General features: G+C 38.9%; 1 protein-coding gene across 12 annotated transcripts in view; it reads right to left on the minus strand.

The window, feature by feature from the left end:
• The window catches only part of COBLL1 (cordon-bleu WH2 repeat protein like 1), a 186,773-nt gene extending 175,273 nt beyond the window's left edge, over window positions 1–11,500 (minus strand). Inside the window, exons 1-2 of one of the 12 annotated variants that reach the window (XM_069080131.1) lie at window positions 11,354–11,500; window positions 10,293–10,410 (exon numbers count right to left, since the gene is read on the minus strand). In XM_069080131.1, coding sequence (XP_068936232.1) covers window positions 10,293–10,363 — 71 coding nt within the window. In that variant the 5' untranslated portion in view covers window positions 10,364–10,410; window positions 11,354–11,500. The other 11 variants (XM_069080134.1, XM_069080128.1, XM_069080129.1 and 8 more) reach the window with 11 other exon arrangements.
• Window positions 11,501–14,735: the final 3,235 nt, after the last annotated feature.

Below are 14,735 nucleotides of genomic sequence, written 5' to 3' on the forward strand. Positions count from 1 at the left end.
CTCTCTCTCTCTCTCTCTCTCTCTCTCTCTCTCTCTCTCTCTCTCTCATATTTTGGCAAATTGTTAACTATACTAAATGGCATTGAGGGAAAACAAGAAAAACTTCCATCCACAGGAACTGAATAGTGAGGGTGTTGGAGCAATAAACTGGGACTCCATTAACAAGAATTCTCTAAGGACTAACCCTGCTTAAAAATTAACCTAAAAATAAAACTATCAATGGAAGAGAATGGGAAAATAATGGGAAAAGATATGATTGAATATAGTAAATTAAAAATTGAAGGGTTTAAAAAAAATATCCTTACCCCTCATTACTGCTTTTCTTATCAAAGTAGCGATTATACATTCAGACAAATGTTCTACCATCATTCTCCACAAAACAATACCAAGATACAACTATATAACTAGAATTTTTGAGCACCTAAGGCAAATTGTAAGACCCCATTCCTCCAACACACCTTCTAAGCACCATACCTCCTCGTACATTGAGGTTTTGATTGTTTTCTATGGCTTTTTTGTTCAGACCTTTTATTTCCCTGGGGTATTATAGGGAACATCCAGAATGGAAATTCCCTCTGCAGACCAGACCAGCAACTCATCTGTAACTTGAAGAGTCTATTCAGGGTTGTTTGGGCCACTTGAACTTCAGTCAGAGGCAAAACCTGACTGAATTCAAGGTTGCTACTAGACACTATACTACACACCCTTTTATACATAGGAATACACTTAGGAATCATTTGTTGAATAGACATTGAAAAAAAGTGTGGAAAATGCCCTGAAGTGTCTAATTTACTTCACCTGCATATACTCTGCCCACCGGAATTTTTTTGTTTCTATGCAACTACTAAAGCAGATTGAGATGGAGTCTATCTATCCTTGCAGACTATAGAAGACAGTCCATCTTCTATCTTTTTTCTCCATTGTTCAATTATCTTCCTTTCAACCTCACAGCTTCTAATCTATTGTCACTTTTTCAAAAAATCTCCTGGAACCATCATTGTTCTTGTCTCTCTTATCTAATCCTATTTCCCATAACTTCTCTTGCAAGTCTTGGATCTGACCCTTGGGTTTGATGCCTTGGGTTTCACGGTCATTTAAAAAAATCTGAAATTTCTATTAAACTAGTATCTACACAGCAGAAGTTTTTCTGCACTGTGGAAGAATATGATTTTACCCATTAAAAATCCAACTGTTAGCCTCTTCCTTAGTGCCTATAACACTCTGAGAAGTAGGAGGAAAAAAGATTTTTTTTAACTAAAAAGTAGGAAAAAAAAACATCAAGAATTTAGAGTAATAATCCATATTATCCAGTAATAATCTATCCAGTAATCCAATATAGTTTTACTATATGCTTTCAGATAATTTCACTAGTTATTACTTTGTGATGATGATGATGATGATGATACTAGCTGGGCAGCTAGGTGGCACAGTGAATAGAATGCCAGGCCTGGAGTCAGAAAGACCTGAGTCTCAGATATTTACTAGCTATGATCCTAGGTAAATCATTTAACCCTGTTTGCCTCAGTGTCTTCATCTGTAAAATCAGTTGGAGAAGGAAATGGCAAACCACATTAGTATCTTTGCCAATAAAAACCCAAATGGGATCATGAGGAGTCGGCCACAATGGAAACAACTAAACAACAGCATTTACCAGCACCTTAAGGTCTTGAAATATCTTTACATATGTGATCTCACTTCACTCTCACAACAACCCTGTGAGGCAGGCAATATTATTACCCCAGTTTACACAAGAGAAAATTGAGAGTCATACAACTAGTAAGTGTCTGAGGCAGGATTTATAGTCAAGTCCTCTGCTCAGTCTACTTCATCTAACTGTTTACACACTCCAGTAGCCAAAATATTTAAAATTCTTGAAAACGGAAAATTCACACATTACTAATTGCAAATATAGAAGGTTTATAGTCATCTACTATGTATAATGGAGGAGTCTTGAAATCTATTTGAATGTTATGGTCCTCAATCCCCTAGTGCCTTCCATCTGAGATTTCCAATATATCCTATCTATATTTTTTTACACATGGTTATGTGCAAATTGTCTCTGTAAACTACTTAAGAAAAGAGACTGTTTACAGTTGGATTGGGTTGGGTTTTTTTTCCTCTTTTGTATCCCCAGAGATGAGGCTAATGATGTCTAGAGGTTAAGGGACATGCTCAGACACACACTTCAAGGAAATATTTAGCCAATGTCTTGGCTAATATTGTCAAATTGTCAATTTGTCAAATATTTAGTTAATGTTTTAGACAATGGTCAGAACTCAAGTCTTTTTATTACCACGAGATTAGTGTTCTTTTCAACTGTACCAAATACTCCCAGCTAAGATACTGGACTGACATAACTGAAAAAATTTAGCATCCTCAATTGAGACCTGCAAGTGATCTTAGAGATTAAATAGTTCAGTCCCAATAATTTTATGGAGAAGTAAACAAATATTAGCCAAAATTTAAACCCAGGCCCTCTGATTTCAAATTTAGTACTCTTTTCACTATAAGTTATAACCTCTGATTAAAAGAGGATAGGAAACAAATGTACTTTCTCTCTGATTAAAGCAGTAAAAGGGAAATAGACACAGAAGAAGAGTGATTCATGTGACGCCAGTTGCTTCCCATCTGAAGTAACAGCTGTCTATAGAAATTTTTCTGTCTTTCCAAAGCTGGCCTTATAATGGGAGTAAGCAAATTATTTTTTTTTCCCAACTGAAAGTATTGAACTTATTCCTAGGAAGGGAACCTTTTCTTAAAAAAAGAAAATTCTACATATGTATCAAAACAGATATAAACACACCAATAAACACAGGCACATAGTGCCATGAAGGAGGGAAGGGAGTAGAATAATCAGAGCCATGCTTCAGACAGAGGGGAGAAGTTGTTTTTCAGCCAAGAGGGGTACTTAGTATATAAAGGCCCTGCCCACATACACTCAACAAGGTAAAGGTTAAATGACAATGCCAGGAAAGATGGAGAATAAACAATGCCAATCCAAGAAATAAGGGAAGGACTAGCAATTGGTGGCACCTAACTTCCTTCAGTGCCTTGGCCCCAGAAACATGCAGAGAGCCAATAGGAAATGCCAGGCAGGGCTGAGCCCCAGGATTTCTGAGGCAAGCAGGCCAAACAAGCATGAAGGGAGGAAATAGCCCAAGGTCCTTTGAAAGGCCCTAGAAGTATCTTGCAGAAAATAAAGTTGGAGAGGGGGATGGGAGGAGAGAGCCCAAGGAAGAATGAGAGAACACTCCCATGATATGGCAGAATGATGCTGTATGTGGGGCTTCATCATCTCTCTAAGCTATATATGAGAAAGAGCCTTAGATGTCCAATTTTGAGCCAGATGAGCCAGAAGTCATGTCTTTGCTATCAGCTGCTGAAAAATAGCTACACAAAGCATAGGAATTCAGGGGCAATTACCACTACTTTTACATCAGCCAAGGAATGAACTGCTTTTTCACCTCTCCTGCAATGATAAATAGTGGGAATAATGGTGGCCTAAACTGCTGCCACTCTCACTCCTTGCCTTGCTTTCATCTAATTTCTAATTTCTTCAGAACCAGCAGTAGGAAGAGGGTGGAAGAAATGGAAAAATGGAAAAGATCACACTCTAAGTCGGGTATATTCAATTTGTGATGTATTAGAGGTGGAGAACAAAAAGGGCCTCTAATTTACACCACAAAGTCAACACATAGCAACAACACCAGTGCTCTCCTTATACATATAGTGGTCTCATGCAAAATGAATATTTCAATGGCTAGACTAAACACAGATCCGTTCTATGTAGCTGGTGGTACACTCAGGGTCAGGATGATCTGAGTTCAAATCTTGATGCAGACACTACCTATGTGATCCTGAGCAAGATATCCTAGTTTCTCAGCCTCAGTTTCCTCATCTGTAAAATGGATAAGAGCAACTATCTTCTTACAGAGTTGTAGTGAAGACCAAATAAGTTGTGTAAAGTGTTCTGCACACCTTAAAGATTTATGTAAATACCAGTCATTATTTGTGACACAAAGAACCGAAGTTCCAATTTCATCCAGAATGTAAATGGCTGGTATTTAATAAATACTTACTGAATTGTTAAATTAAATCCAGAAGCTTAGATAGGGAGCTAGGGATTAATGAGGTGGGCTAAGATTGGATTTATAGTTCCCTTAACAGATACTACTTTAGTATGGATGAACAGCAAGTTAAGAAACTAAGTATCAATCACTCCAAACTAAATAAGGTACTAAATTCTTGGCCTACACCTCTCTAAAACTTTAACTAGGGTCACAGAATGGATCAAACGAGAATTGGCAAACTTATTGCTTACATCACCTAGTATATTCACAGGTCTACAGCAGACACTCAAATGTGATGATCTACACCTATAAAGTTAAGTAATGCTGTTTGGCATTATAAACATATCTTTGTCTTTTGTGTTTATATCTCCACCCCCTAGCACTGTGTCTGGCACCCAGCAAGTGTTTAATAAAAATTATTGTTGATGAACTAATCCTTTTCCCCAAAATTGTTAAAGATTCTAATTCTATTTTTAAAATCTCTTTATCTCTAATAGTACTTTTAAATTAATTTTCTATTTGTCTTACAGTAACAAAAATTATATGCTTGCTGTTCTGTGTCAAAAGGAAAACAACTCAGCTACATAGCACATTCTTGTCTAGAAAACAATAAGGATTTGTTCATCCAGTTTTAAAATTTATAAAACGTAGCACTATGCATTTATTCTGAGTGAAATGAAAAGCAATCAAATTCACCCTGCATTTTTCTAATGTTACCAAAACAACCATATTCATCTTGGTAGTCTATCAAGGGATTAACTTTCCTTAGATAAGCTGAAGTCCTTATATAAGACTGTAGATATTTGACCCTTGGGAAATAATCATGGGAAACTTTTCTCTCCCACCCTGAGAGTTTGTTTTTAGTATAACAGATGGGGGGGAAAATTCCATTTAAAAAATCCTAGCAAACTCCAATAGCAACAATGAAAGTACTTCTTTGGCTACTTTCTAGAGCTCATAAAAGCAGCACAAAATTATTTAAAATTTTCAGTGTAGAAATACATTATGTCCTAATATACAATTGTCTTTGAAAGGTCAACTAGTCCATCCCCTGATACTAGGTAGTATCGACTCTTGTCAACCCAGTTTGCTGGATTAGAGGTTATCCTTCCCTAATGATTTCAACATAGCCCTTCATATAAAGGTATATGTTGCTTTATGTAATTTATGTCCTCTTGAACATGAGTATAAATCTTTTTTTAATCAGATATTATTTTTAATCCATTTTAAAACCCAAGAACTCAGCATTTTAAAAAACCCAACTATAAATCATTTTGTAATGCAACTCCTGTAGAGATCCTTTGTGGAAAACTGTCTTTGCCAGTCCTGCAGTCCCTCCCTTCTTACCAACTACAGCTGAAGACCTCAAAAAGAAAAGTTCTTGCCACCAAACAGCTTGACATCAGAAATATTTTTAGTCAATGGAAAATGACACTAAAGGAGATTTATTCTAAACTGCCTTGCTAAGAATCATTGGGCTTTTCAAGATGTCCTACAGGTGAAACCTTCCATGTCTTCTCTCTTGCTATAAGAATGAGTTCCTTGAGAGCAGGAGTTGTCTCTATTCTGTCTCCCCAGCATTTACCACATAGTGAACACTAAATAAATGTTTTTCATTCATTCATTCATCACCACACAATATAGTTTATAAGCTTCGCTACATTTTATTTAAGTAAGGCATGTGCATACTTTATGAATATGTACAATATTAAGCATTTTTCTAAGCCTCTCTCTTCTATTGACTAATGTTATTCATTTACCCTTTTCTAACACAGACTATTTTCTTTCTGAGAGCAAAGAACATACAGGTATCCACAGGACTCAGTTGATACTATTCAGCCTATAATAGGGGTCAACAGATTCTGTTGACTGTCTAAATAAAACATTTTACTTAAATGGGGATGTTTTCCAGATCAACATAGGAAATAGCATTATCAACCACACCTGGTGCTACAAACAAGAAAAACCATAACACTGTTATTCAATTATTCCATAACTCATTCAGAGGAAATAACTAATTCAAATGTTATGCTTTATGGATTGCACAATTTTTCCTACGACCTCATTTTACAAGTGGGAAGTCTGTGGGAATTACATTAATAATTTAATACAATACTCTCTGGTAATCCAAATTCTGGCTGTAAAAAAAAAAAAGCATATTACATACAAATAAGATCTTAATGTCATGACACTAAGTCCAAGCAACTGGTTATACATTGTCATATGTGGTACATGTTTTATTTTAAAGAAAATTTTAATTGGTGAATCTAAACTTTTTTTTAAATCCACTAAATTAATTTAAATATCTAAAGACTCTAAATGCCACATAAAAATTAAGAATTATTTTAAATCCCGTCTCATTTTTGTCTTTAGATTCCCATTTCCTAGCATTGTGTCTGGCACATATTAATGGCTAAGTAAGTGCTTGACATCTGATTGAAATCCATGGCTACCTATAGAAACATTTTAAACAACTGCTCTTGTAGAGCTAAAAGCATTCTTTGGACACAGTTCACTCTTAAGAAATAAAATTAGCAATCAGAGGGTATGCTATAGTTGTCCACTAAAAAGAGTGACTAGGCTGTTGTCCAACCTTTCAAGGCTTCATCACCATCTCAATTAGTGACATCTAACAAATTACTAGGTTTCTAAATCCATCTAAGCTGTATAGATCTCTAGACTACTAGTAAAGCACTGATTGGACAAATAGGAGTCCTGCTGTCTAATTCAAGGTAAGATAAGAAGTAAAAATCTACCAGGTTTTTCAGTTTTGTAACTTTAGAGTGACTACAGTTTCTCTTGAAAAAGTAATTTAGAAACAAAATATTAGAGGCTCTTGACTCTAGAGTAAATACATTTCTTCCTATGTCAGAAATTTTTAATCTTCTTTACAAAGAAAGCAAACTCCCCCTCCCCCAAAAAAGGCAAAACTGATTAGGTGTAAAGCAAAACAAAACCAGTTATTACAGGTGAGCAGGGTATGGAAGGTGACTTCAGGCGTAAACTCTCCTTCTAACCAATTAATGGCACCATAATAAGTAGTAAGTTCAGGGACTTCAGCAACATTAGGAAAATGATTAACAAAATGAAGCACAATCCCCGATTCTGACAAAAATACAATTTAGGGGATTATCATCTATCTCCTTTGCTCTAATCTTCAAAAAAGGGTTTATTCTGTGCAAAGAGCAAAATGGGAACAAACATGTACAAGGATTTATGATAATTCACTTCTAGGTCACCAATGTAGATCAAACCAGTCAATCTACTATGCTAAGCTCTGTGTTAAGTATCAGATAATAAAGGTACTGAGGTTTTGGAGAATTTAAATGGTCAACTTTATTCCAGTTGCTAATAAACAAGCCTTTCCTATGCATAATTAGAACTATAAACTAAAGCTTTCTTCATTAATCTAGCATAGTTACATTATTTACCTTGTTTCTTCTATTCTTAATACATATATAATATGCCAAATCATTTTCCTATGATTATATTCAGTCTGGTGTGGCCCTTAATATACTTTTTAAAATCTTTATCACCAGACCCTATTCTCCAACCAAAATGGACAACTTATACATTCATTCTGTCCTCTGTACCTTTTGTTCTCACCACATGGAATGACACCTTTCTGCCAAAATTTTATTATTACAGGCCCTGCTGAAATGCTAACCCCTAAACAATAAAAGTAATTTTTCCTCCCTGTGATCTCCCCAATAATTAGGACATATTAGGCACTCTGGTATACTGGAAAGACCATTAGATTTAGCTCTACTACTTACTAGGTAGCCAAGTGGCCAATGAATAGTGCTGGACCTGAAATCAGGAAGAACTGATCTTAAATCTCGCCTCAAACACTTACTAGATGTGTAATTCTGGGCAAGACATTTAACCACTGTCTCAGTTTCCCCAACTGTTAAATAAGCTACTTAGCACAGTGCCTAGTTCTCAGTAGGAGCTTAATAAATATTTATTTCCTTCATTCCTTCTAGCTGTATGATTCTGGGAAAATAATTTCAATTTTCTAAGCCTCAGATCTCTTATCTGTAAAATGGATACAATAATACTTGTATTATCTACAATAACTGTTATGGTATGAAAAGTACTTTGTAAACTCTGAAGTGACATGTAACTGTACTACTAGTACAATTCAACAGCAAACATTTCTCAAGTGCCTACTAGATTGAAGGTAGTATGCTAGATATCAGAGATACAAAGATGAAAAAAATGGTACAGGTTTCTGATTTCAAGGAGTTTACAACTGGGGGAATGGGGAGAAGAAAAATAATTCCAAGTCAGACTACAAAGCCAAAAATTTTGAGAGATTCGAATTAGTATTACTGAGTGTGGGAAGCAGAAGAGAGGCAATGCTAATGACAAATATTTCAAAGGTTCAACAATCATTGTGGGAAGAAGCCATAGGAAGAGGATTTCCATAAACAGATGTGGAAAAAGACTATTCCAGGTATGAGGAATAGTCTTTGCAAATCCACGGAGACAAGACACAGGATGTAAAAGTGTGAAAGGTGTAGTAGAATGTTTTGCTATTACTGAATTGAAGTTTGTGTATTTTTATTTTTTTCAAGCCCATAAATCATCAACTAAATGCCAACTGTTATTATTACTTCTTCCATGGCACTTACATTCTTCTTTGTATTATAATTATTTGTCTACATTTTACCTCCCAACTACACAGTAAACTCCTAAGCCCAGGGACTTAGTCTGGTTCATCTTCATAAGCTGTTATCTAGGGCCTTCCTTATTAGCAAGCACTTAAATGTTGAAGTGAACGGAAGAATGGGAGGAGAAAAGGAATAAATTGAAAAGTGCAACTATTTGAAATCTGGCAGTTATCTGGAGCAAAATGAAAGAATTAATTCACACACATAATACACATTTCCTCAATGTAAGCATCATACTAAATATCTTTCAGATTAGTCATATTGTTTTGAGATTTTTCCATGTTTCCCCTATTCAACTGCCAATGTTCACATGGCCAGTGTGATGAATAAACATGCTGTGACTTGCTTCTAAGGAAACTCCTGTCATGTTCCAGGGAAAAAATGACTTGTGCATCCATTAAATTAGGGGGGAAAAAACTACAACTTTCATTCACCAGACTCATACTACAAATTTTCCTTAACTTTCCTCTTTTCACCATGTTCTCATTCTCCTTTAGGCATTTCTGTGCAACAGACTAGTTATAAAAGGGGGGAAAAAAACCAAAAAACTAAACTAACGGTGAGGGGTAGGGTGAGGAAGGGGAAAAAAGCTTCTAAGCACTGCACTAGGTACAGGTACTATTCAGGGACCCAACTAGTGTTCTGTCTCGATAGTTACTAAAACGGTAAGTTATTTGAAAGTTCTGGCCATCCCTAGCAGAACTACCTGTTCTCTGGTCTGTTTACACAAACGCTAAGAACAGTCACCATTTGCATATCTGGTAGGAAAACATTCTTCCCTAAATATTAACTCAACATGTGACGTCTATCCCCTTCTCATCTCTCCTCCAGCACACGTGGATGCAAAGAAAATTATAGGTATTTTCCGTTTAACTTTGCACTCCTCTGGTCCCAAAGAGCCTTCGTCAAGAGTCAGTTGGCATTGAGGGCCGGTTGGCACGCCACACCTACCCACACCCCAACTCCAAATCACTGCACCTTTCCTGAGACAAACAGCGGTTTGCCCCCCACCCCCAATCAATCCCCAGCTGTCAAGCAGTCTGACAGCTGATATTCCCTAGCCCTCCAAACGCTTGCTCCAAGCCTCTTCCCCCCACCTAGAGTCACCTTGACACGAGTCTCCACCTCCCTGGGCCACTCGGTTCGGCCAAGGAAACTTTTTTTTTCCCCGGGAGCTCGCTTACAGGTATTTGCCCGCAGTTCCTCCAGAGCCCCGACAAGGGCCCTTTGTTGATCTTTACACCCGCCGGACTCAGTCCCAATCCCTGGCATTCAAACGAGCTTCAAGTTACCAGCGCAGCCCCAGTTTAAAACAAAGAAAAGCTACAAAACCACCACCACCGGCCAGAATCCAGAGAGACTGAGAGAAGAAAAAAAAGAAAGTCTTCTCTGGGTCGGTCCCTTGGCTGGTCAGTGACTCACACTGGCACAGCTGGCAGGGCAGTCGTTAGGCTAGGCAGGTAAACGGGTTTAGTTAGGCCTCGCTGAACTCGCCCTTCCCCAGTTGCGCTCCTTCCCTGAGCGGGGTGGGTCGGTCGGAGCTTACCCGGAGGAGGCGGGAGTAGGTTGGGGTGCTGCCGCCGGGGGCTCCTCGGCGCTCCGGGCTCGGCTGTCCATCGCCCGGCTGCTGGTGGCGCCCGCTCCACTTCCAACTCTGCAAGCTGCTGCGGAGAGGGGGAAATCCAAGCTCAGTCAAAGTAGCCCAGGAGGCTTACCCCGAGGTTTACGCACAGACTGGCATGGGCACCCAGAGAGTCATCCACCCGCCGCCTCCCCTTTCTTTCTTTTTCTCTCTTTTCACCTGTAGGAAAAACCAGCTCCCACCTCCCAGACTGCAAAGAGCCGTAGTTCCAACTGAAGGCAGGGTTTTTTTCCCCCCAGGCTGGAGAGAGCAGCGACGAGAGGCGGCGCTGCACCTCCCACCTCGTGGGGTTTACACTGTAGCCATAAGGCGGCGCGCAGGGAGACAACGGCACCGAGCTGCCGGGACTGGGAGGAGGGGACTGCGACGAGAGCAGCCCAAGGAGCTGCAGCTGTTGCATTAGCAATGTATGCACACCCCCTCGCTCCAGAGAGCATAGCTGGAGTGGTAGAAGCCCACCACCACTTTGCAAAATAAATAAATAAAACTTTTCTCTTTCCAAAAAAAAAAAAAAGGGGGGGGGGGTAGGGAGTTAGCAAACTGCCCTGTCCCTTTCTCCCCAGGGCTCCCGCCGCCTTTTCAAAGGAAGACAGAGGTTGTTCTGTTCTTTCCCCAGGCTCTGTTTCCTAGTCTCCCTTTCCCTCCCCTCCCATCCCCCCTCCGCGGCTGCTGTTTGGGATCTCTAGCCTAGACTTGACTTGGAGGGGAAAGCCGCAGCTTTTCCCTCCGGGATGGACCCCTCCTGCCCCTTCCAGGATGGGCTTTCCCAGGCGCGGAGTAGGCGCAGCGCGCGCCTTCGCTCTCTGCGACTCACTCACCCACCCTGCCCCATGCCCCTAGTCCGGAGCATGGAAAGTCGCCGCCAACTCTTCTGGCTCGGGTTGTCTCCCAGGCAGCTATGGGAATGTGGGAGGAAAGGAAAGAGAGAAAAGGGGAGGGCGAGCCAAGCACGGGTGGGTGCGTACCGTGGAGGAATTTCCTTCTCCCCGGGGCTTCTTGCCTTTCGGGGTCGGGTGGGGGAAAAGCTTTAATCCAAAGCCGCTCCAGGGCGAAACGTTCCCATTCCCACCACTAGGGGAGTCACTGAGGCAGCCTCTACAGCCCCGGCACCCGACAGGTGGGAAGGGAGAATACCTAGGAGAGAGAGAGAGAGGAGGAGACTGGCCCTACGGAAGTAAGAGGAGGCAGGCCGACCTCTTACTGCCGGTCATTTACTAGCAAGCAGCCTGTCTTTCCTCCCCTGTATCCCATCTTTTAGCAAAATCCCTTTCCACTGACTGCCTGAGACCGGTGTACCTGAGTGTCAGTGTGGCCTTTCCATTGGTGTTACAGGTTTTTCTTTCCCCCGTTTCTCCCTGTTGGGAGTGGATCCCCAATTTGTTTCTTCAGTTTGGCAGGATGGCAGGACTCGCCTCAACAGCTGGGACGAGAGAGCTATGGGAAATTATAAACCCAGTGGAAAAATGCAGAGAAAGATCTTCGAAGTAGGAAAGAATTATCCTGCCTTGAAAGTCTCAACCATCTTTAAAAAAAACTTTTAGGAATTTTGCATAGGTTTTTTAATTCAGTAGTGTTTCTTCTTTGGCTTTCTATCTCTTCATTGCTCCCTTTACAAATAAATCTTAACAGCTGACAGAGAAAGACATATCTGGATATCTTTTTTTTTTAATAGAAAAGCTAAGCCATATAATGTTTTCATATGGTGGACATGAAAGTTTACTCTCACCTTAGAAATTTGACGGCAGCCTGCAGTTAAAAAAAAAAACCCAACAGGAAAACAATTCCCAGTGAAGCTGGTAAAAATGAAAAATAGAGAAAAGAACTGGAATTGGCCCATAACAACTTAACCCTTATAGATGTCAAGTTTTACAATTACTGTAGTGACACCTGAAAGTTAAATTGACATTTAAAAGGAAAACCTAATAAACTAATGCTTTGTTAGATTGTTCTATCACATGGATAATGAGCCAGCACTGCAGAAGTCTTCCACCCATTGTGACAACAGTATGATTTTCTGATAACCATCTATACACTCCCAATCTGAAGATCTCATGGGAGTGGCTGATTTCAACCATAGTGTTTGGGAAATACATTTCTTCTAACAAGGATTTTTAAAATCATTGTATTATATTTTCAATGCTAATCAACTTAGTTTTACTTAAATATCTGGGTTTTCATGTCTAAATCGTATAGTTCAGCATAAAAAGTAGTAGCATGAATCAGTCATTCCTCTAAATGACTAGTTTGTAAAATTGCCTGCATAGACATTGAAACAAATATTGAGTAACAGTGAAACTACTTAAAGTTCCTAACTGTTTCAATCACAAGATCAAGATTAAACATTTAATTAGTTTCTACCTTTAATTTATGGCATACTTGTATTATTATAGGTCTTAATGGCCACAAGTGGTAAGACAGACCTGTGTTTCATATGGAACTTTCATAACTCAAGTAAGAACTTTCTGAGTCACCAAGAGAATGTAGTCGTTTTTTGAACTAAACTACCCCCATTATATTTAGCTTGTGAAATATGACAGTAGCAATCAGTATGCTTGTATTTTGTTCTTTTTGTATAAAGGTGGAAAAATGATTTTTTTAAAATTCCCTAATTTGTATTAATTTTTTAAAAGGTTAATCTTAATTGTAGAGAGGCTTGAGTTGTGGAATATATATTTTTTAAAGAGTTGTAGGGTTCTTGTTTTTTTTTCCACCAAAGGCCTGCTCAGATAGCACTTTATGTGGTAGAGGTGACCCAAGGTTCTCAGAGGCTATGCCAGTGGAATACGGTCTCTAGCAAATCCTTCCAAGCTGTAAAGGCTTTGTGTCCTAATGAGTGACAGAGTGCAGCTAGATTGTTAAAAGAAGAGGCTAATCATGTTCATGGAGGTTTATCACTCCCTTAACTGTAACTTGAGTGAACTTTTGTGGCTGTAATTCATTTCAAAAACCATCTGTCTAAGTCATAAGAAAGGTTTCCATCTCCTTTCATGGAGGGAAGCCCACACCTAAGAAATTATGTCTCCTGAAAGTGTTCAGTACACACTTTTGTTACTTTCAATTACATAGGGTTAGGTATTTCTTGGCAGTATAAGAAAGTAGAGAGAGCTTTGACCTTAGAGCCAGGAAGCCGGAGGTCTAACAAATAAGTGACCCAGGTAACTCTCAAACTATAAATTACAAAGTACTCAGAAGAGATCTACTAAGTGAGGTGTTCCTTAGCCAAAAGCAATTAAGGTCTGGAAATTGAGTTTTTCCTACTATCCCTAAATTCTCCCTGAATTTCCTCTTTGGGACATCTGTTAGCCAACAAAATCAAAGATCCAGATTTTTAAAATAGAAGACCTTGGGAGACTGTCCAAATGAACTGATAAGAATGATTTATAGTTACTCCCTCAATTGTGTATGTGTAAAAAAATGTTTTTAAAAGTACTTGGTGATAATTTGTTCACATATAATTTAAACAACTTTCTAAAATTATTTTCCCTATAGCCTAAAGGTAAACATCAACAGAATCCATGTCTAAATCACTTTTTTTTTAATTCCAAACTGATAGATACTGCAATAATAGAAGTTTTATCATTCAATTTGATATGGCAAAGCATATATTAGATGGTTACTATTGGCAAGGCACTTTGTTATCCTTGTTTTCAAATCGTCCTTGCTCTCAAAGAGCCTACTTTATGCTTTGTTTCTTTGTGTAAGAAAAAAGTAATCTGCATCTTAGGCAAATCTATGGCTGTTCTAAGTGGAAGAAATTTCCTCTGAGATATCTGAATTCAGCTCTACCAGGAGTGTCATACACTATATATAGCCTTAGAGAGTGACTGGTATACATCAGGGACTGAAGAGAGTTGAGGGGGTAGCAAGGTGTAGTACATACTTCGTTATGCTACACAGGCTTGTTTCCCTAAAACAAGGCTAGAGAGCTTTGAACCAAGTTCTTTCTCTTAAAAAAAAAATTCACTGACAAAGATGACATTAGAGCGCACAAGGAAGACATTGTTCTAAGATGCTTTTTAAAGATGTTAAACAAGAGTGACCATTCAGGAGTCCCAGAAGTTCTGTGAGTAGACCACACTCCTATGGGAGTTGTCCAAAGGCTTTCAAAATTGATCTGCCCAAAGAAATTAATAGCTATTTAAAGAGAAAAATTGAGGGACCTCCAGATGTAGGAAAAACTTAATTGCTTGTCAGCCTTTAGCTAAGAAAGACCTTACTTACCAAGAGAAGTTTTCAGCCCCACCTCTCCAGGGGTGTGTCTCATCATCCAGATTTATTTATATCCCAAGAGAAGGTAGAGATTATCTCACTAGGGAAAAGACATGTAATTGGTAGGATTTGAATTCT

The sequence above is a fragment of the Petaurus breviceps genome, unplaced genomic scaffold (assembly GCF_028583685.1).
Source record: "Petaurus breviceps papuanus isolate PSGF00001 unplaced genomic scaffold, PetGlider_PUasm1.0 91133, whole genome shotgun sequence".
Lineage (NCBI taxonomy): Eukaryota > Metazoa > Chordata > Mammalia > Diprotodontia > Petauridae > Petaurus > Petaurus breviceps.